The sequence below is a fragment of the Somniosus microcephalus genome, chromosome 24, assembly GCF_052327205.1.
Source record: "Somniosus microcephalus isolate GS21.2 chromosome 24, FLI_Smic_1.0, whole genome shotgun sequence".
NCBI lineage: Eukaryota > Metazoa > Chordata > Chondrichthyes > Squaliformes > Somniosidae > Somniosus > Somniosus microcephalus.
The window spans coordinates 37,671,959-37,692,785 of record NC_141010.1 but is presented as its reverse complement, the minus strand read 5'-3'; the positions used below and the strand labels follow the sequence as shown (position 1 = coordinate 37,692,785).

The 20,827-nt window shown below is 45.7% G+C and overlaps 1 protein-coding gene across 1 annotated transcript; it reads right to left on the bottom strand.

Moving 5' to 3' along the window:
• Positions 1-444: 444 nt before the first annotated feature.
• On the bottom strand, positions 445-20,201 carry cdc6 (cell division cycle 6 homolog (S. cerevisiae)). Its single transcript, XM_085966718.1, has 12 exons — positions 20,089-20,201; positions 19,214-19,377; positions 17,209-17,499; positions 14,766-14,965; positions 13,092-13,264; positions 12,271-12,377; positions 10,131-10,270; positions 7,469-7,569; positions 6,916-6,980; positions 5,536-5,744; positions 3,019-3,159; positions 445-1,525 (listed from the first exon to the last, which is right to left on the bottom strand). Exons 2-12 carry the CDS (start codon positions 19,353-19,355, stop codon positions 1,436-1,438), a joined length of 1,659 nt encoding a protein of 552 aa, XP_085822844.1. The 5' UTR covers positions 19,356-19,377; positions 20,089-20,201; the 3' UTR covers positions 445-1,435.
• Between the last annotated feature and the right edge of the window lie 626 nt (positions 20,202-20,827).

The window sequence follows — 20,827 nt, the reverse complement described above, 5'->3', positions numbered from 1 at the left end:
GGTCACCCTGCAGCCATGTTTCTGTAATGGCCACAAGATCATACCCATATGTCGTTATTTGTGCTGTTAACTCATTCATTTTGTTACGAATGCTACATGCATTCAGATAAAGAACTTTCAAATATGTTTTGTAACACTTAGTTCCTGTTTTTTCCCTTTTTAGTACTTTACTTTTTACTCCATACCTTCTGTCCCTTCCTGACACGTTCTGTTTTTTAATTCCCCCACTGCTACCTAAGTCTATGACCTTCTTTGTTGTCATTTCTATTATTTGCTCTCTAGAAACCCCCCCCCCCACTAATTAGTTTAAAGCCCTCTCTACAGCCCTAGTTATATGATTCGCCAGGACTCTATAGTTCCAGCACTGGCCAAGTGGAGTCCGTCCCAATGGAACAGCTCCCTTGAATGGAACTTCATTGAATCTCAAAGAACAAACAGCACCAATACATTGAAGTGTCTTTATTCTAAAAGTTTCCACAATACACCATATACACTAGGAACTGAAGGGCAAAATAAATATTGCCTATTCCCTTTTAACAGGTCAAACTTATTTCCAAAGTCTGCACCAAATGCATGCAATTATTGTATGTGGAAATCTTGCTTGAAATCTGATGACAGAAACTCAATTTCACGCAGATTTCCTGCTCATATTGTCTCCTTTCAGTTTAAATCAAGACTAAAATGTGCTAAAGCCATAAAGCTGATGCACAATTTCTCTCATTTGCTCTCTCCCCGCCGCCCCCCCTTTAAAAAAAAAAAAGGGCGGGGTGGGGAGATAATTTCCCTCCAGTACACACGGATCTTAAAGTCAAACTAGTTCAGGCAGTCCTAACCCAATTACAAATTCACCAGTTTGCAACACAAAATTAGCCTCAATTTAAAAAGTAAAACCACTTGTATAAAAAAAAATTTAAATAAAAAAAGACACTCCAATCAGACACATGTGCCCCAAGGTGCTGGGATGTAATGGAGTATGCCACAAGCAACCCATCTCCGATGACTTTTCCTGAGAAAAAAACCTAAACACGAGAGGTCACCACAATATTTAAGATGCACCTCCTTCACTGGTTCTCCACAAGCTGTTGAAGAGCGGCAATTTAAAAAATGGCCCATCCTGTTTGAAGGTTCCACTTGAACTGTTCCCTCTACGTTGCCGATTTCAGGCCGTTCCCTAAACTGGTCTGTGCTCGTGTTAAATGTGGCACTGACTGGTGGGTGGTACTAGAATCCATCACTCCCCAAACTGCAGCCTCCAGTCAGCACTGAAAATAAACATCTTAAAAGCACGACATAAATTATGGAATGGACTCCCTGCAGATCAAATCATCAAAGAGTACTTCAGTAACACTTGTATCTCCACACCCACTTTACTGACAGCACCAAGGTGATGGGAATTATTAAAACCTCTAAAAATGTATACACTTTAAAAAAACATTCAAGGAAGTCCTCTTTGTAAAATGCTCCCCATTAGCACTTTGTCCTGAAGAGCATGTTCAACATCTCGCTCTTCAATTTTTAGAGCAACCTGGAAGAGGAAAGAGTTGGTCAAGATTAGTACACGGTGCCTACTTATTAAAAGATCAGTACCACACCTCATTTAAGAAATATATAATGTCTACCCACCCTACATGGTTACCATCTATGCGGTCCTTCCCGAGTGAAATCAGGCTCCAGGCGAGCAGACAGGTTATCCTGCCAGGAAATTAGGACACTTGTCCCAACACTTTAGGTCAGTAGGAATTATGGATACAAACAGATTGATTGGGTCTTTTGAAAAAAAGGCCACACGTCTGAGTCAGAGTGTACCTCACCCACTCTCCTGCTCGCTACCACCATCAGACACAGGTAGGCACCCAAAGTGATCAACTCCAGGTCCCAGACCGTCAGAAACCACAATGTGCCCCACACCCATCCTTTGAACATTCAACCAGCCATCGCAAAAACCGAGCAGTTAATTCCAGAGTGCCCTTCTGTATAAAACTCAAGGGCTATGGGGGTGGGAAGAAGCCAACGGCTCGTTCAGCATCAAACGACCACAGCTTCAATCGCCCCAGTGAAGAAGCTAAGCGAGTGCACAGCATCATCCACTCAAACAGAGAAGAGGGGAGCGGTGGTTTGTGGCAGGAGCCCCAGCTTCAGGCTCCACTCCCAGAGGGAAGCCAGCCAGCATTAAGCAAGCACAGGGCTGGATTCACACACAAAAGGCAGAAACACGCGCACACTGCAGGGTCGCAGTATCGTCACTCGTGCTGCGATTAGACGACGGCTGTGCTATGGTGGCCGCTCCAACTTCTACAGCAGAGCTAGGAAACAAATGAGGCAGCAGCAATGCCTCTGTCGGCACAGAGTACCAGCTGCAGAACCCACGGGTTGAGGTTTTTCTTGGGCACGGGCAGACTGAGCATTCAGTCTTTCCACACCAACCAGCAATTCAGTTTCTGCAGCGCTTGTCTGTGCTAAATTTCCTGACATCCGCAGGCAAATCTCAACCATTGCAGTGCCAGGGGCTGGACATACTTATAACTGACCTCCCATGGTTTCGCAGATGGAAAGTCAAGACACAGCAAAGGATGCTGTAGGTATGGGGACCAGCAGCCTGCAAAGCTCCATCTAGTGGTAGAAGTGTGCAAGCATGACTCAGAATGGCGATGCCCAAACACACAATTAAATAGCGCCTTAACGTAGCAAAACATCTCAAGGTGTTTTGACAAAATTTGACACCGAGCCCAATGAGATATTAGGACAGGTGACCAAAAGCTTGGTTAAAGAGGTAGGTTTTAAAGAAGCATCTTAAAGGAGGATTGAGAGGTAGAGAGAGGAGGAGGAGGAGAGGTAGCGAGAGAGAGGAGGAGGAGTGAGAGGTAGAGAGAGAGAGTAGAGAGAGAGAGAGAGAGAGAGAGAGGAGATTTAGGGAGCAAATTCCAGAGCTTAGGGCCGAGACACCATACGTTGCTAATTTAATACATTGCAGATTGACGCTGGTTAAAATCACGGCCAAATTCAATCTGTCACTCTTACCTTAGTGAGCCGAGCTTCTTTTGATCGCTTGAGCCAGACGATTCCCCTGGATTCCAGGAGGCTGCAGAGCGACAAGCACTCGGATTGGTCAGCACCGGTCATCTGTTGTTGTCGGCAGACTTTACTGTACGTGTCGTGGAGCTGGAACACAGCGAGAGCCCCGTAAATACTCTCCTTACACACACGGTGCCAACCAAGTGCGCCCTATAACACGAGGGCTTTAAATAAAAACCACAAAGAGGGACGGGGGGGGGGGGGGGGGAAGCGTGAGCACATCGATTGCTCAGAGTCACAAGACTGCGACAGGCACAGGGGCCAATCAATGTTCCCTGTAATATTTTTTGGGCTGTGCAGCTCGTTCAAAATTTTGCGCACGTGCGTTTTTTCAATTTAAAACCCGGCTCGCCGGCTGCGTGGGACCCCTAGAGAGCTGGATGCGCAGCTTAGTGAACATTGCACAGGACCCAGTCCACAGCTCTGCGCCGTGACAAGTCATTCAAGTACTGAGCAGTGGCTGTGGGTTTTTTTTTTGCAGCACGAGCAAACAGTGGAATTTAAGAGATCTCGGCAGTCGCCCCAGTATCTCCGAGTGGTTGTAATCTGTTGCCGGTGAGCAGGTAAGGGTGATTAAAAAAGACTAGGAGGAAAACTTGCCCAGAAATAATTCAGTTGTAAATCAAAGACCTCCTCTTCAACAAAAAAAAACCCTTTCATCCTTCCTTCAGCATCTTGCCTGCTTTTTGGTTAACTGTCCTTCATTATAGAAATTATGTCACAAAAGGGCAGCCATTCAGCCCACTGTGCCCATGTTGGTGCTAGCTCAACTGAAGCCATCTGCTCGAAACCCACTTCCCTACCCTTTCTTCATGTATGTTTAATATAGTTTTCTCCTTTCCAAGTCGTTATCCAATTACTTGTAAATTATAGGGACATAAGTCGGCCATTTAGCCCCTCGAGACTGTTCGGCCGCCATTCAATGAGGTCATGGCTGATCTGTGACCGAACTCCATATACCCGCCTTTGCCCAATATCCCTCAATACCTTTGGTTAACAAATATCTATTAATCTCAGATTTAAAGTTAACAATTGATCTAGCATCAATTGACGTTTGCAAAAGAGTTCCAAAATTCTACCATCCTTTGTGTGTGTGTAGAAGTGTTTCCAAACTTCACTCCTGAAGGGTCTGGCTCTAATTTTTAGACAAGCCCCCTAAGTCCTAGATTCCAGCCAGCGGAAATAGTTTCTTTCTATCTACCCTATCAATATCTTAAACTTCGATCAAATCACCCCTTAACCTTCTAAATTCCAGGAATACAACCCTAGTTTGTGTAATCAGTGTAAATTTTATTATCTTTCTACATCAGTAGTCACTTGTGGAAGTGTTCCATATTCTATTAACCCTATTGGTGAAACTTTCTTCCAACTTCCCTTCTCCCCTCTAGTGGTAATCCAGAATCTACAGCCCCGGGTTACTCATTCACTAAAGTGGTGGTGGGGGGCGGGAACCTCAACTATTCACCCACCACACCAAGATGAAAATTAAATCCGATTGTTCAAGCCTTTTTCATAACTATAACTTTACATTACCATGGTCATTGTCGTGAATCTTTGCTACACCCTATCCATGGTTGTGATAGCCTTCCTATAATGGGGTACCCATGTCTTTGTCAAATTTATCACTTGTCCCATCTACAAAGAACTATCTCTTAGTATCCCTACACATCTTACCATTTAGGAGATACTTTTTGACCCTTCAAAATGTTCTACTTCACATTTCTCTGCGTTTGCCACCTCTCTGCCCACCCCACTAATCTGTCTACAGCCTCCTGCATTTCTCAGCAGTTTGTCATGGCCCCCAGTTTGATATCAGCAAAATTGATCGTTCCTCTCATTATAAACTCCCGAGAAGGGATGGGGAATTTCATCTTAAAGAATGCCAACTGCTGTTGGCAACTAACAAAACCACAGTAACTCGAGAAGTTGCTTAGAATACAACCTGTCAAATATAGAGAAAAATAGACCTTCTTTGATTCTCCATTACCAAAGAATTTCAGCTCCCTGGATGTTAACGTCCATTTTTGACATTGTGAGCCCTTTAAGGCTAGGTCATAAACTGAAAGAAATATTTGCATTTATATAGTGCTTTTCACAACATCAGGATGTCCCAAAGTGCTTCACAGCCAATGAAGTACTTTTGAAGTGTAGTCACTGTTGTAATGTAGGAAACACGGCACCCAGTTTGGGCACAGCAAGCTCCTACAAACAGCAACGTGATAATAACCAGATAATCTGCTCTAGTGATGTTGGCCGAGGAATAAATATTGGCCCAGGACACCAGGGAGAACGCCCATGCTCTTTGAAACAGTGCCATGGGATAACTTACATCCACCTGAGCGCGCAGATGGGGCCTCGGTTTAATGTTTCATCCGAAAGACAGGATGGGAAAAAGTCCCATTAATCTACACATCAACTCTATTTAAACAAAAAAAAGATTCCAGCAAATTTGGTTTTGTTTACCTTTCCGAGAGTGACTTCTTTCACTTTGGACTGCCTGGTTAGGAGAAGCAGTGAGCAGACTAGAAGTTTCTGCTGTAGAGGAAAGCACTCATCAGTCCCAGAGCTGGACGTCATCCGGTCACCGTACACTTCGGAGATGACCTGGGAGATGTGCGGCAATCTCACCTTCTTTAGGCCTGGAGACTGAGCAGCCTTCACAGGAGATTTAGCTTCAAGAGAGAGAAATAATCCAATAAATGGAAGCACTGAAACATGCAGTCCACTTCAATCACTGAGCAGAAATCAACCTGATTGTAGAATCAATCATTTCATTAACAACTAATCTTTACAGCAACAAGAACATTCATTCCAGATATGCACAGTCTCTCTGTGTGGTAATAATGCACAGCAGAAGTTGCTGTTCTGGGGTCGGGGTAGAGCGGGGAAGCTTTACACTGCATCAAACTGCACTAAAAACTTGACCAGTGTGCTTGAAATTAAATGTTTCTATTCATTAGCACCATCATCTCACTTTGATGTGGGCGAAATCCACAAATAAAAGTGGAGGTCGAGAATAGGAGAATAATAAAGCAAAGATCATAAGCTTAGAATATTTAATATAGTTAATGAAGCACATTTTAGTTCTCTACAGTAATGGGCAACTCCTGTTTGAGTGCACATTTCCTGCCCCCTTGAGATACCAGTTCCAAGGGAAACTTTTATCATCTCACCCAATTAATGTCTGGACGTGGAGTATTAGCAAGTTATTAAAGCTTGGAAGGGAATTGCAGCTCCTCCTGACCATGGTCTCACCCGACAGCCACAAGGAGGAGGGGGGGGGGGGGGGAATGATAGTGACAGGAATTTGAACCCCAGCCAGTTTTCTGCTCCCTTACCAGAGGGGCACTAAATTAATCATAGCATTCCCCACCTCTCCTTGGCTGCAATCAGCTCAGACCAGGGATTGACCCAGGATGGCTCGGTTCCTCACGGGATAAGTCGTTGGGCCGGGGGGGGGGGGGGGTGAAGGGAGGAGGAGTGGGGTAATGGAAACAGGTTCTCCTGCCAGTGGCCTTGATGGGAGTGCTAGCTGGAAGTAAGCAAAATAACAATGGGGCACATGGACTTCAAGGCTCTCCGGTTGAGCGTACACACGGCCAGAAACTCTCAAGACAATGAGAAAGTGACCACGGTCATTAGATTTTCCAGAGCCATGGTGTGCAAGCCGAAGCCTTTTAAAGAATGGCCAACCCCCGAAAGCACAGAATAGCCTGGAACGGTCAGAGTTTTAACAAAAACATATGCAGCTGCAGGCTTGCCAGCTTTACCTTTCTGAAACTGACAGTAACTCTCAACTACAACAGCCTGCACCAGTTGCTGTTCTACCTCGTGTCAACTTACATTCCACCTCTGGCTTCAGTACAGTCTGGCTTCGAACATCTGACTCCACAATCTCCACGGCACGTCTGCAAGTGCAATCAATAGAAGGGATTAAGACCATCAACAATCAACTCCCGACAGCCTCAGAAAGGCTGCTTTTACATGTAGCGCCTTCGCAGAATCCCATATAAATCAAACTTCTCAAGCCCAACTTAATGAATATAAGCACGTGACCGGTTATACACAGGACATCAAGGTGTGCACGGGGCACCAAAAGATGCTCGTTTTCGAAGTCGATTCTCTATTCCCTGCCGCCACTTACTTTTGTGATGTGGGGGCATCATTGAAATCAATGAGTCACCAACAGCAGCAAAGCCAGCATCAGCCCTCAAAGACCATTGCTCTCTTCCTCACCCCTTGCAACAGAGGTCAGGGTTTCTGATGAATCAACAATCAGCAAAGCAAGCATCAAATTAGAGGACCATTCCTCTCGCCTGCCTTCCCCCAAGCCCATTTTGGGCTTGGAAGACAGCTGCAACTTTAGCAGGTAGATAGATTGATCTCCATTTCCTACCTACAAACGTCCAAGGCTTTGCGAGCATCTCCAGACACGGCTGAAACCTTGCGAGCACAGAACTGAACGGCACCAATGTCCAAAACCTTCTCCCCAGGAACCTTTTTTTCAACAACAAAAAAAAGAGCAATCACAGCTCAGTTAAAACTTCACACACAATTAACTGGACGAATAGAACCAAAGGAGACCATGGAGCAAGACAGGCAGCCATTGACTGATTGGGTCCGATGGATTTTGGCCGCCGTGGACAGCTGACTGTTTCAACATTCATTCAGATTTTTCCAGGGGGTTAAAAAGTGCAGCAAATCGAGATGCAATGACGGGTGATCTTCTCTGGCAATTTCCTTCCCCCTCCTCAGGTTGCAGAATCTAGACAGTTACAGCAAGTTGTTCAAACGTGCAAGTGAGCGGGGGTGTCACGGCCGAGTCCGATTTGGTCTTCACCTGTCACACGCGTTCCAGCACCATCACTAGATAGACAGTGATCAGGAATGGGAATTCTGGATTATTCCAGACCAGAAGCCTTTCACCATCCCTCTGGTCAGTGAGTCCAGAGAACCTGGGATCCTCCTGGTCCTCAAGGTTGAATATTGCCCCAGGCAGCACTTGGCCCACTGAGGGAAGCTCCAGCTTGTTATCTCAAAACATAGACAGGGGGTGGGGGTATTGGACATCCTGGAGAGATGCAAGATGAACATCTTGGGCAGTTATGGGTTAACAGTCGAACCTCTGTTTTAAAGTAACACTTTCCAATATAAAAGTTTTTTTGATGAGGTAACAGAGGGTTGATGAGGTGCACATGGACGGCCAAAAGTAGTTTGATAAAGAGCCACATAATAGGCTTGCCAGCAAAGTTGAAGCCCATGGAATAAAAGGGACTGTGGCAGCATGGATATGAAATTGGCTAATTGACAGGAAACAGAGAGTAGAGGTGAAGTTATTTTTCCCAGACTGAAGGAAGGTATACAGTGGTGTTCCCCAGGGGTCAGTACTAGGACCACTGCTCTCCTTGATACAGATTAATGACTTAGACTTGGATGTACAGGGCACAATTTCAAAATTTGCAGATGATACAAAACTTGGAAGTATAGTGAACAGTGAGGAGGCTAGTGATAGACTTCAAGAGGACATAGACAGGCTGGTGAAATGGGCGGACACGTGGCAGATGAAATTTAATGCAGAAAAGTGCAGTGATACATTTTGGTAGGAAGAACGAGGAGAGGCAATATAAACTAAAGGGTACAATTCTAAAGGGGGTGCATGAACAGAGAGACCTGGGGGTATATGTCCACAAATCACTGAAGGTTGAGAAAGCAGCTAAAAAAAAAGCATACGGGATCCTGGGCTTCATAAATAGAGGCATAGAGTACAAAAGCAAGGAAGTTATGAAGAACCTTTATAAAACACTGGTTCGGCCACAACTGGAGTATTGTGTCCAATTCTGGGCACCGTACTTTAGGAAGGATGTGGAGGCCTTAGAGAGGGTGCAGAAGAGATTTACGAGAATGGTTCCAGGGATGAGGAACTTCAGTTGCGTGGATAGATGAAAGAAGCTGGGGTTGTTCTCCGTAGAGCAGAGACGGTTGAGAGGAGATTTGATAGAGGTGTTCAAAATCAGGATGGGTCTAGACAGAGTAGAGAGAGAGAAACCGTTCCCATTGGCGAAAGGGTCGGGAATCAGAGGACTCAGATTTAAGGGGATTGACAAAAGAACCAAAGGTGGCAAGAGGAAAAACTTTTACGCAGTGAGTGGTTAGGATCTGGAATTCAGTGCCTGAAACAGTGGAGGCAGACTCAAATTGTGGCTTTCAAAAGGAAAAAAATTTGCAGGGCCACGGGGAAAGGGCCGGGGAGTGGGACAAACTGAAGTGCTCTTGCAGAGAGCTGGCACAGGCTCGACGGGCCAAATGGCCTACTTCTGTGCTGTAACCATTCTATGAACAGGATGACTTTCAGGTGTGGCGAGTAGAAAGCGTGGTTTGTCTTCTGAAATGTAAAGTGCTTGTGTAAGGAAATAAGTGTAGATAATAAAATGTAGCTTTAGGGTAATAAACAGGGGTGGTAAATCCATTTGAGGAGGTCTTGTTTAAGGGAAGTCGTTCTGAGGTAAAAACTACTACTGTTGACATGAACAGTCTGTTTTCAAAGGGTTTGTGAATAGATAATCATAGTTTTATTTATGACATTTTCCAAAGTAGTCAAATTATGGTGTAAAAGGATCATGGTTTTCAACAGCAGCTCAGTGTGCTCGCAAGAGAGGAACGGGGAAAGTCACTCTCTGTATGCAGTTAAAGACCGATCACCTTTACTGTGCATCAATAAAGTCTGTTCTGTATATTCCACTACGAAATCTCGTGCTTACTCGAAACGTGTTGTGAACCAGGGGAGAAAGGAGCTTGACTGCTAACGGTGCAATTCAGCCACCTGTTCAAAAGGTGCAACTTCAAGCAGGATGCACAAATAAGTGTCCCCCCACCCTCTTGAAACAAATGGTCACCTCCAGAGCGGAGAGCTGCTTGTGTACCCTCAAGATCACATTCTCGTTAGGATATGAATCAAAGAAGCTAGCTAGGGTTCACACAGCGAGGTTGCTTTACACCAAAATATTCCACTCTGCAAAATATGGATTCACACACTTGACTACCAACCACGTGCTTTGTACCTGATTCAGTCGGTCTTGTACAATGGCCACTATCTGGTCTCTGGTATAAGGAGCAAAGTTCAGGAGCTGAGGTTTGCACTTGGGCCGGGCTTGAAGTCGGGGCAGGATTCGGTCGGTCAGATCCAGTGCGTTCGCAACTCCTGGAGGAGAGAATTTACAATTTTGGTCAATTCAGGATCAGCTTCCCTGGGTCAAAATGGACTTTGCTCATCTGCCTGTTCAATGGGAGTCCAATCACTAGATCTGCACATCTGCAAGAACTACTGATAAGTTCCCACCTCACTGCCTTTCTTCAGAGAGATGCCTGGCTTCCACTTGGCACCGGCCCACAGCATATGGGGGAAGCTGCAGTCTCTGGTCAGCATGTCGTAGCTTTGCTGTGTGTTGTCCTTGAACAAGGTGCTGGTTGGACTTTGAGGCCATTGACAAAAGAGCTGGACACTTCCCATAGAGGAGAGTCAATCCAGGGTAACTGAGTTCTTTGATGAGGTAACAGAGAGGGTTGATGAGGGCAATGCGGTTGACATGGTGTACATGGATTTCCAAAAGGTGTTTGATTAAGTGCCACATAATATGCTTGCCAGCAAAGTTGAACCCATGGAATAAAGGACAGTGGCAGCATGGATACGGAACTGGCTAAGTGAAAGGGAACAGAGAGTAGTGGTGAACGGTTGTTTTTCAGACTGGAGGAAGGTATACAGTGGTGCTCCCCAGGAGTCGGTTCAAGGAACACTGCTTTTCTTGATATATTTTAATGACTTGGATGTGGGTGTACAGGGCACAATTTCAAAATTTGCAGATGACAAAACTTGTAAGTATAGTGAACAGTGATAGACTTCAGGGAGACAGACAGGCTGGTGGAATGGGCGGACACGTGGCAGATGAAATTTAACACAGAAAAGGGTGACGTGATACATTTTGGTAGAAAGAATGAGAGGACATATAAACTAAAGGGTAAAATCCTAAATGGGGTGCATGACCAGAGAAACCTGGAGTTATATGTGCACAAATCATTGAAGGTGGCAGGGCAGGTTGAGAAAGCAGTTAAAAAGGCTTATGGGACCCTGGGCTTTATGAATAGAGGTATAGAGTACAAAAGCTTGGAAATTATGATGAACCTGTATTAAAACACTGGTTCAACCCCAACTGGAGTACTGTGTCCAATTCTGGGCACCACACTTTAGGAAGGGTGTGAAGGTCTTAGAGAGGATGCAGGAAAGATTTACGAGAATGATTCCAGGAATGAGGGACTTCAGTTACGTTGATAGACTGGAGAAGCTGGGGTTGTTCTCCTTGGAGCAGAGAAGATTGAGAAGAGATTTGAGAGGTGTTCAAAATCATGGGGGGTCTGGACAGAGTAGATAGAGGGAGACTGTTCCCATTGGCAAAGGGGTCAAGAACCAGAGGACACAGATTTAAGGTGATTGGCAGAAGATTCAAAGGCGACATGAGGGAAAACTTTTTTTACACAGCGAGTGGTTAGGATCTGGAATGCACTGCCTGAAAGGGTAGTGGAGGCAGACTCAATCTTATCTTTCAAAGGGGAGTTGGATAAGTATCTGAAGGAAGCTAGCTGAGGTGCTCTTGCAGCGAGCCAGCACAGGCTCGACGGGCCGAATGGCCTTCTTCTGTGCTGTAACCATTCTATGATTCTACCAGTGACTTGCACAACCCCGATTTTCATCGCGCCACCACTGGCTGCCCTGCCTTCAGCTGCCTAGGCCCCAGGCTCTGGAATTTGTTCCCTAAACCTCTCCGCCTCTCTCCTCCTCCATAGAGCCCAACTCTGACCAAGCCTTGGGACATTGTACTACGTTAAAGGTGCCATATAGATGAAAGTTGTTGTTGTGGCACAGCTGTCTAGTAGGTTGTCACCTAGCAGAAAATTTTAAAACTTGGTACAGACCAAGCAGGAAACACTGCCAATCAGACAATTAATGCCTGATAAAAACTTTAGTCTAAAAGTTACTGCTTGCAAAAATAGATGAACATTACTTCCTTACATCCTGCCTTTGCCCACCATTTTGATTTAAAGGTCTTAAAAAAACACCACTACTTGTCGGTTTTGTTAATAATGGCAACAGTAATATCTACTCTTTGATCCAGAAATGAGATGCCGAGATACTTTGACAAATCTTACCGATTAGAACTAGCCTCGAGTTGCTGAGCCACGGCCACTCAAATAACGTGTACAGGACATCCTGAGCCTTGCTGTCCAGCTGGTCCATCTCATCCAGCATCAAAAGGCTGCGAATAAATGAAAGCTTTCTTAAAAACAGCAGCGACCATTAAGGTTGCGTTAGTTCCATCAGGTGCCACCCATCAAACCATTACACTGAAACCTCCCCCCGCACCCCCACTATTTGTTTCTTTGACACCTGCTCCGTGCAACAACCAATCCATCGTATGCTTATCTAACCCCTGCGTCAACGCAAAAAGTTTGTACAGTAAACATTTTATTTAAATTCAGAAAAGTCACATTTAACGGCAGGGATTAACATTGAAAAACTACCAGTACTTATTCAGATTACTAGTATAGACATATTGCTTCCCCTGCCCCCCCCCCACCCATCACTATACCTCAGTGAAATACCTTTGGTGCCACAGAGAATCACACAGTGCAGGAGGCGGCCATTTGGCCCATCGTGCCTGTGCCAGCTCCCTGAAAGAACTACCAATTAGTCCGACACTGCTGCTCTTCTTTTCGGAAGAAGCGCATCCCGGATCATAAGTCACCAAGTAAAAAATTGTCTCATCTCCTCCCCACTCCGACTGTAAACCTACATCTTCTGGTGACCAACCCTATAGCTAGTGGAAACAGTTACGCTTGACCTACCCTATCAAAACCCCTCATTGCCCCGAACGCCTCTCAATCTCCCCCCAACCCTCTCCATATACAAGTTGCTGCTGTTCTCCCCACAAAAAATAAATCCAATGACGATTCCCGGAGGCACGACTTACACCATCGGACCCTCGCTCGTGAGCTTCTTTTCCAGCCTCTTTGCAAAATCTTTTTTTGAACATTTGAGTTTTCCTTTGCCAACCAGCTGGTCTGCGATGGTAGAAAAAATGGTCTGCGAGTTTCTCAGTGACATACAGTTAATGAAAATCACCACAGTGTCACCAAGTTTCTCCTGTAATAGAAGTTAACAATTAGATTGCTGAAAATTATACAAGAATCTATCCCACTCATTCCTTCCCCGCCATTTTCTCCCTGCGTGACTTTTGGTGGGGTGTACCGTCACAGGGGTCAGCAAGCTATTTGATCAATACTGAGACTAGAACTAGGGGAAATAAATACAAGATTGTCACTAATCAATCCAATAGGGAATTTAAGAGAAACTTCTTGACCCAAAGGACGGTTAGAATGTGGAACTCGCAACCACAGGGAGTAGTTGAGGCAAATAGCATAGATGTATTTACGATGAATGTAGATAAATAGAAGGGAGAAAGGAATAGGATACGTTAACGGAATTAGATGAAGGAGGGTGGGAGGTGTGGAGCATAAACACCAGCATGGACCTGTTGGGCCGAATGGCCTGTTTCTGTGCTGGAACTTCACTGCAAAGGGACGCACGCACGCACGCACATCACTGGATCGCAATCGGAACACTGACTAGAACCTGCTTTCTTCCATCGGTCTCCTCTCCACCCTCCTTTGCCCCTTCCCACATACACACACTTTCCCACAGGAATCACTGGATAGCGATCAGATGACCTTCCCTTCTTCCACCAAATAGGGAGACACACACACACAGTTGCATGGACCCCACTGAAATTAAGTGCAACAATCAAGATAATTGACACGGGTCAATTGTTCATCAAAACTAAACTCGTCTTCATGTTCCCAGCTCAAAGACAAATATTTTTCTTTCCCATTGTCTCCTCTCCTGAAGGCGTTGCCTTCTCCCAGAGTACAGTTCCACAGGTGCCAGGCACCCTCCAGTGTCATACCCATTCTTCACTGAAGTGGGGAAACATATAGACAGCTGGGGTGTCCAAACTGCAGTCCACAGCAATCAGTTCTCTTTGTACCTCTATTCCTGTGCTGGTTTGTTGTTTGAATTTTGTGGGTCTGGAGGTTTAGAAAGGACGGCTCTTGGTGAAATTGGCTCATAGATCCTGAATTAGAACACCAAGATCAGTTTCAGCAGCCTGGGATATTTGCAGATTGATGGGAACATTGATTTAAACCCTATGTATGCCCACGGGGTGCCATGGAACACAGCTAAGTGACCCATGAAGACAACGCTGGTCTACAGCATACTCGACAATTACAGGGACCTTCCAAGCAGTTAGTGGTGACATGAACTGTTCCACTAAGGTAACTAATGAGGATGAGGCACCTCACACTGGTGAGGAGAGTTCAATCAGATCCAGTCCTTGGGCATGTTCCAACAGAGGACTCTGGATACTGTCCCGGAAGAGGAACCCTGGCATATTTCAATCACTTCCCAACCCAGAGACATGGCGCCCCCCCCACCCCCACCCAGATGCTAAGATCGGCTAACTCTGCATAAACTGGGAATCACACCTGGGACCACCTGGCCTGTTTAGCTCAAATAGACTTCACAGCTACCAACTGAGGCATCAAGGAAGCCAAAGCCAGCCGTGTCGGGTTTCAGACGGTAATACCTGCAGGTTTGCTAGAATTCGCTTCAGACACGCAGTTTTTCCTGTGCCAGGCGCTCCCGAAATGTACAGACTGCCCGGCTTCTCCCCACAGACGTGATTCATTAGAAACTGGGTGATGGCTTTGGTCTCATTCTCGCGGGCCAGAAGGCGCTCTGGAATGGCAGTGTTTAACGCCTGCTTGGTCTGTTGGTAACGCGTGCCTGAAATAATAAAAAAAGATTAATTCCTGAAATTCCATGGCTCTGTGCTGAATCACATGAATACTGCACAAGAGAAGGTGGGCCAAGATGCCCAAAGATGCTTTGCATTCTGCAGTGCTCCAAGGCAGCTCACAATTGTAGTTGGTAGTGACGGCAATCTTCAGCATTTTAAAGTTGTCATGCTCTGCTAAATCAGTTGATTGTTTAAAAAGTTAGACGTTTACAATATTTAGCCAAGTCAAGGTAGATGGGAATTGCATAACACTCTCGTATACATGTTTTATCTAGCCGACGGGCTACGTATAATTCTGCAGATTTCAAGTGTAGGATTAACACTGCAGGAGACAGGGGAAAGAAAAGGAAGGGAATGAGGCAAAATAAATATTCACTCACTTCTTACTGCAACTCGATCATGGAGAAAGAGAAATATGTAGTAATCCCACATGGCCACACTACTCTGATGCTAATAAATGGCAAAGGATATACTGTACAGTATAACAAACGATAATCAGGGACAAAGTTAAGTCACTTGGACAAGTGTGGATTTATTAAGGAATTTGTTAAAGGCAAATAGTGTTTAACTAACTTGATTGAGTTTTTTGATGAGGTAACAGAGAGGGTTGATGAGGGCAATGCAGTTGACGTGGTGTACATGGATTTCCAAAAGGCATTTAATAAAAGAGCTACAGGATAGGCTTGCCAGCAAAGTTGAAGCCCATGGAATAAAAGGGACAGTGGCAGCATGGATACAAAATTGGCTGCGTGACAGGAAACAGAGAGCAGTGGTGAACGGTTGTTTTTCGGACTGGAGGAAGGTATAGTGGTATTCCCCAGGGGTCGGTTCCAGGACCACTGCTTTTCTTGATATATATTAATGACTTGGATTTGAGTACAGGGCACAATTTCAAAATTTGCAGATGACAAAACTTGGGGGTATAGTCAACAGTGAGGAGAATAGGGATAGACTTCAAGACATACAGGCTGGTGAAGTGGGTGGACATATGGCAGATGAAATTTAACGCAGAAAAGTGTGAAGTGATACATTTTGTTAGGAAGAACGAGGAGAGGCAATATAAACTAAAGGGTACAATTCTAAAGGGGGTGCATGAACAGAGAGACCTGGGGGTATATGTGCACAAATCATTGAAGGTGGCAGTGCCGGTTGAGAAAGCAATTAAAAAAGCATACAGGGTTCTGGGCTTCATAAATAGAGGCATAGAGTACAAAAGGAAGTTATGATGGACCTTTATACAACACTGGTTCGGCCTCAACTGGAGTATTGTGTCCATTTCTGGGCACCACACTTTAGGAAGGATGTGAAGGCCTTAGAGAGGGTGCAGAGAAGATTTACGAGAATGGTTCCAGGGATGAGTTACGTGGATAGACTAGAGAAGCTGGGGTTGTTCTCTTTAGAGCAGAGAAGGTGGAGAGGAGATTTGATAGAGGTGTTCAAAATCATGAGGGGTCTAGGCAGAGTAGATAGAGAGAAACTGTTCCCATTGTGGAAGGATTGAGAACCAGAGGACACAGATTCAAGGTGATTAGCAAAAGAACATGAAAATTATTATTTAATTTTTTTATATAAACGCAGCGAGTGGTTAGGATCTGGAATGCACTGCCTGAAAGGGTGGTGGAGGCAGTCTCAATCGTGGCTTTAAAAAAGGAGTTGGAGAAGTACCTGAAGGGAAAAAAATGTTCAGGGCTACGGGGAAAGGGTGGGTGAGTGGGACTAGCTGAAGTGCTCTTGCAGAGAGCTGGCACAGGCTCGACAGGCCGAATGGCCTCCTGTGCTGTAACCATTATGATTCTATAACAATATCGTTAGTAAAGGAATGATCAGGATGTGGTAAATGTGTTTAATGTTGGCCAAGTCCAATAATATAAAAATGCCTGATCTTATCTGATCTTGGCAGCTGAGCAGAGTCAGGCCTGGTTAATACTTGGATTGGAGACCGCCTGGGAATTCCAGCTGTCGGAAATCTTGCATCAACTTTGCCTCAGTGGGTACCACTCCTGTCTGCAAGTCAGGAGGTTGTGGGTTCAAGTCCCACTCCAGAGGCTTGAGCACAAAATCCAGGCTGACACTCCAGTGCGGTACTGAGGGAGTGCTGCACGGTTGGAGGTGCGGTCTTACAGTTTGATGAATCAGTCAGCCATGCTTAAACGAACAAAAATAGGAAAGTCACGTCACAGCCCAGTCACAAGCAGGCCAAGATCAATTTTACACTAAGCATTGAACATACCTTTCTGTTTAAAAAGCCTCATAACAGGGGCATTCAGCCCTCGTCGGGAGTGTTCCGTCAAACAAGGAGTCTCATCCCCCTTGTGGAGGGGACATGCTGCTCGCTCCAGTGAGTTCCTGGCAGTGAGTGGTTGGTGCTTTCCTGGAGAACACACTGCTGGTTTAAACGGACTCTCGCCAAATTCTAATTTCCGGCCTCTAGGGGTTGATGGAGCAATGGGCTGATTTTCTTTCTTTTGTTTGGATGGGGAGCACTGCAGAGGCTGGGGTATGTTACACAAGTTCTCAACACCTAGATAGTTTAAAGACACATTGTTACAAAACAACATTTCAATGGGGTCTATAAAACATTCACTGTAAACAAGGCCCTCCCATCCACGACCCCACCCTGGATGAACGCATTAATATCCTGGGCCTGCTAGCAACTCCTCCCCCCTCACTGAGGCTGCTCCATCCACGTACATGTTCCAGCAGCTTTCTCGCCATGTCTCCCAGCTTCAAACAGCCACCATTGTCCTGTGGCTCTTTCCACGTTCGAGCACCTCAACCTTATCACCCTTTCTTCACAATCCTCATTGTCCAGCACCCACTGAAGCCTAAGTCATCCATTTCCCTTGCTCAATCTCTGTACTGAGCAATGCTTCTCCAATTTCAATCTTTAGGTAAAAACTCCCAACCACCCTTCTGTATTCAATTCACTTGCACCCTGAAAATTTAACAGTCTGGATCTTACCTCCTTCAAAAAAGGTCTCAAGTCACTGATGAGGTCATTTCTCACCACTTCCTTGTTTCTCTTAACATTCCCTACCTATCCCCCGCCCCCCACCCCCAAAAAAAAAATCAGCATCAATCCCCCTACCTTCACCCTCTGCCCCTAGAAAAAGCTACTCAGGTACTGGAGACCAGGTAAAGACAGCAGATTTCCTTCCATAAAAAAGGACATTAGTGAACCTGTTGGGTTTTTACAACAATCCAACAGCTTCATGGTCACTTTTACAAATACCAGCTCTTTATTGCAGATGTGCTGTCCTAGTTGCGTGGGGCTGAAATGTCACTCTCGCCAGTCACTGACTTGGCAAGAGGTCATCATTTTTTGCCTCTCCCAGGAGATTACATGGCTGCAGGGGATGGGAGGGAGGTAAGAATTGTATTGTCACAATGCTCCAGCCATCATGGTGTGGGGCAGGCTTGATGGACTTTTCCTGCTTGTCAATTTTGTATGAATCAATTAAAAAATAGTCAGTGAGAAGAAGGGTTAGGAGAAATTAATGTTCACAGGTTGTTTGGGGTCCTATTTGCTACATAGGGTGGCTGAGACAGAGACCGTTCATCTCAAGGGATTAATATTTGAGGAAGAAATACAGCCATGGAGAGAGAGAGCAGAGAAGTGGCATTAGTTTTGGTTTGCTGTTGCAAAGAGCGGGCACAGAAACAATGGGCCAAATGGTTTCTTGTGCTGTAAACATCTACGGCGCTGTGGGCTTCTCATTCCATTGTTGGGAGGGGGAGGGGGGTAGGTCAAATGGCCAGAGTAACATGTGCAATTCACTTCATCATTAATATGAAAAAGAACCACTGGTTTCCTGTGTTGCAGTCAGGATGTAGCAAAATTTAAATTAATAATCTTTTAGAAACATTTCACAACTGCCTCATGGTACCTGGGAAAGTCTTTGAAACCATCAAGTAGTCCCCTTTACAGCATACGTGGAGATCAAGTTATACAGCGTTTGGATGGAGCAGCCTTGCTGGGCCGAATGATCTTTAAATGTTCCCATGTTTAGGTTGGCTAAAACCCTTAAACTCAACATCAGCCCACTAAATGGTTAATATTCTAAATAAGACGCTCAGCGGATAACAGAAAGGAAGCAGATTCATTAGTCTAAAGAATTAATACTTCAAAAAAAAGTTGTCAGTTCAGGGCCCAAGAGCCTTCAATATGCAAATTGCACCAGTTCCCGCCAAGGTGTTGCCGATCAAAAAGAAATCCTTAAAAAGAGAAACATTACCGAGACGTTTGCGGGGGCTGAGGGGCAGCTCTTTGGCTCTCGGCGATTCTTGGCTGATTTCTTTAGTTACTTTGCAGCCGCGATGAGACTTCCTCTTGGGGAAGTCGATGGTGGTTTGTGTCTGGGGTCTGGTGGAAGGCATGGTGCCGACAGTTGGGTTACAGCTAAGAGAAAGTGAATTAAAACACAAGTCAATATTGATTACATTATTTAAAAAAACACTAAATTAAAAACAAGTTTGATAAATTCAGCCGCAAAGGAAACATTTAAAAAACACACACACCACTCAGTGAAATATCCCTCTTTAACAGTAGCTTTACACAGAGGTGAAAGACTTCTATTTCTATAGCGCCTTTCACAACCACCGGACGTCCCAAAGCACTTTACAGCCAATGAAGTACTGTTTAAAGTGTAATCACTGTTGCAATGTGGGAACGTGGCAGCTAATTAGCGCACAGCAAGCTCTCACAAACAGCACTGTGACAATGACCAGACAATCTGCTGCCCAGGCGGCCCAGCCCAGCCCGACAACAGAGCAATCGGTGCCCAGCCCAGCCCGACAACAGAGCAATCGGTGCCCAGCCCAGCCCGACAACAGAGCAATCGGTGCCCAGCCCGACAACAGAGCAATCGGTGCCCAGCCCAGCCCGACAACAGAGCAATCGGTGCCCAGCCCGACAACAGAGCAATCGGTGCCCAGCCCGACAACAGAGCAATCGGTGCCCCCCCGGGCACACGCGGAGCTCCCAGTCCGGCGCTTCCCCACCGGCAATGTTGCTCAGACTGCTCCCGCTCTGGGCGCCGGAGACTTGGCTCGCTGATCGCGACCTGACCTGGCTCGGTACAGTGCTGGCAATGTGGGAACGCGGCCTGACCTGGGGCGGTGCTGACTGTCTCTGTCTCTGTCTCTGTCTCTCTCTCCCCGGGTCCGGTCTGACCTGGTGCGGTGCTGGCGATCTCTCTCCCCGGGTCCGGTCTGACTGTCACTCCCGCGTAAAAACTTCCAACTTCGGGTTTGCCGCCAGCGCTGGCCCCGCCCACCGGGGCATCTGATTGGGTCGCGCCTTTATTTTAATGCCGCTTTTCATTGGCTGGTTACTCGGATTGGTGGATTCTCTGTGGGCGGGGCCGCAATGTCCAGAATTTTGGCGGGGACCAGCCTGCAGTGTTTGCGGCTGGGCTCCCAGTATTGTCGCCCTCTGCACCACATATGGCATTGCGGCTGCAGAAAACAATTGAGTCAAATTGCATCGAATCGCAATCACTTTTTTTTTCTGAAAAGCATAACATTTTAACGTCTGCTTCATTGTTAAATAAAGCAGTAGGGCTGTGACTGCCAGAGAAATTCAGCTGACCAGGGAGAGTGGTTTCCTATATGTAAAAGCTTTATTCTGCAGCAGTTTACATACTTAATAATACGCATAAAGCCAACTTGGAAACCCTTCTCAGTTCGATTATATAGTCTGCAGATTCTACTGCTACAGTTTGATGAATTTTTTTAGTCATTCTGCAACTGGTAGAATTACGTGGTAAAGTCCTGTCAACACAGCAACAACTTGTATTTACATAGCACCTTTAACACAGTAAAATGTCCCAAGGCGCGTCACAGGACCG